The sequence below is a fragment of the Penaeus monodon genome, chromosome 25, assembly GCF_015228065.2.
Source record: "Penaeus monodon isolate SGIC_2016 chromosome 25, NSTDA_Pmon_1, whole genome shotgun sequence".
NCBI lineage: Eukaryota > Metazoa > Arthropoda > Malacostraca > Decapoda > Penaeidae > Penaeus > Penaeus monodon.
In genome coordinates, this window is record NC_051410.1 from 14,308,331 (window position 1) to 14,308,768 (window position 438).

The 438-nt window shown below is 46.1% G+C and overlaps 1 protein-coding gene across 1 annotated transcript in view; it reads left to right on the plus strand.

Moving 5' to 3' along the window:
* LOC119589322 (homeobox protein homothorax-like) overlaps positions 1–438 on the plus strand; it is a 211,183-nt gene that overhangs the window by 203,179 nt on the left and 7,566 nt on the right. Inside the window, exon 5 of the mRNA XM_037937943.1 lies at positions 251–437. Coding sequence (XP_037793871.1) covers positions 251–437 — 187 coding nt within the window. The remainder of the gene's footprint in view (positions 1–250; position 438) is intronic.

Genomic DNA, 438 nt, shown 5'->3' on the forward strand with positions numbered 1-438 from the left:
AGAAGGCTGGAGGGATGGAAGGGGGGAAAGAATATCAGATATGTATGTTGTTGATAAGCACATAATTATAGAGGTTGTCTTATAATTCAGAATATGATACTTAATATGTATAATGTAGCATGTGATAAATCATAAATACTGACTACATACTCTTCCTCCGACTAGATTGGAGCTGGCAGGTCATAACCGATATTTGATACATCATCCCGAACCCTGTCATTGATACTAATAGCATGTGTGTTGTCTACAGATGATCAAGGCGATCCAGGTGTTACGCATCCACCTGCTGGAGCTGGAGAAGGTGCAGGAGCTGTGCAAGGACTTCTGCAACCGGTACATCACCTGTCTGAAGGGCAAGATGCAGAGCGAGAACCTCTTGAGGACTGAGTACGGCTACGACTCCCCGGGCTCTCCTGACGGCGGGAGTCCCTACAACGG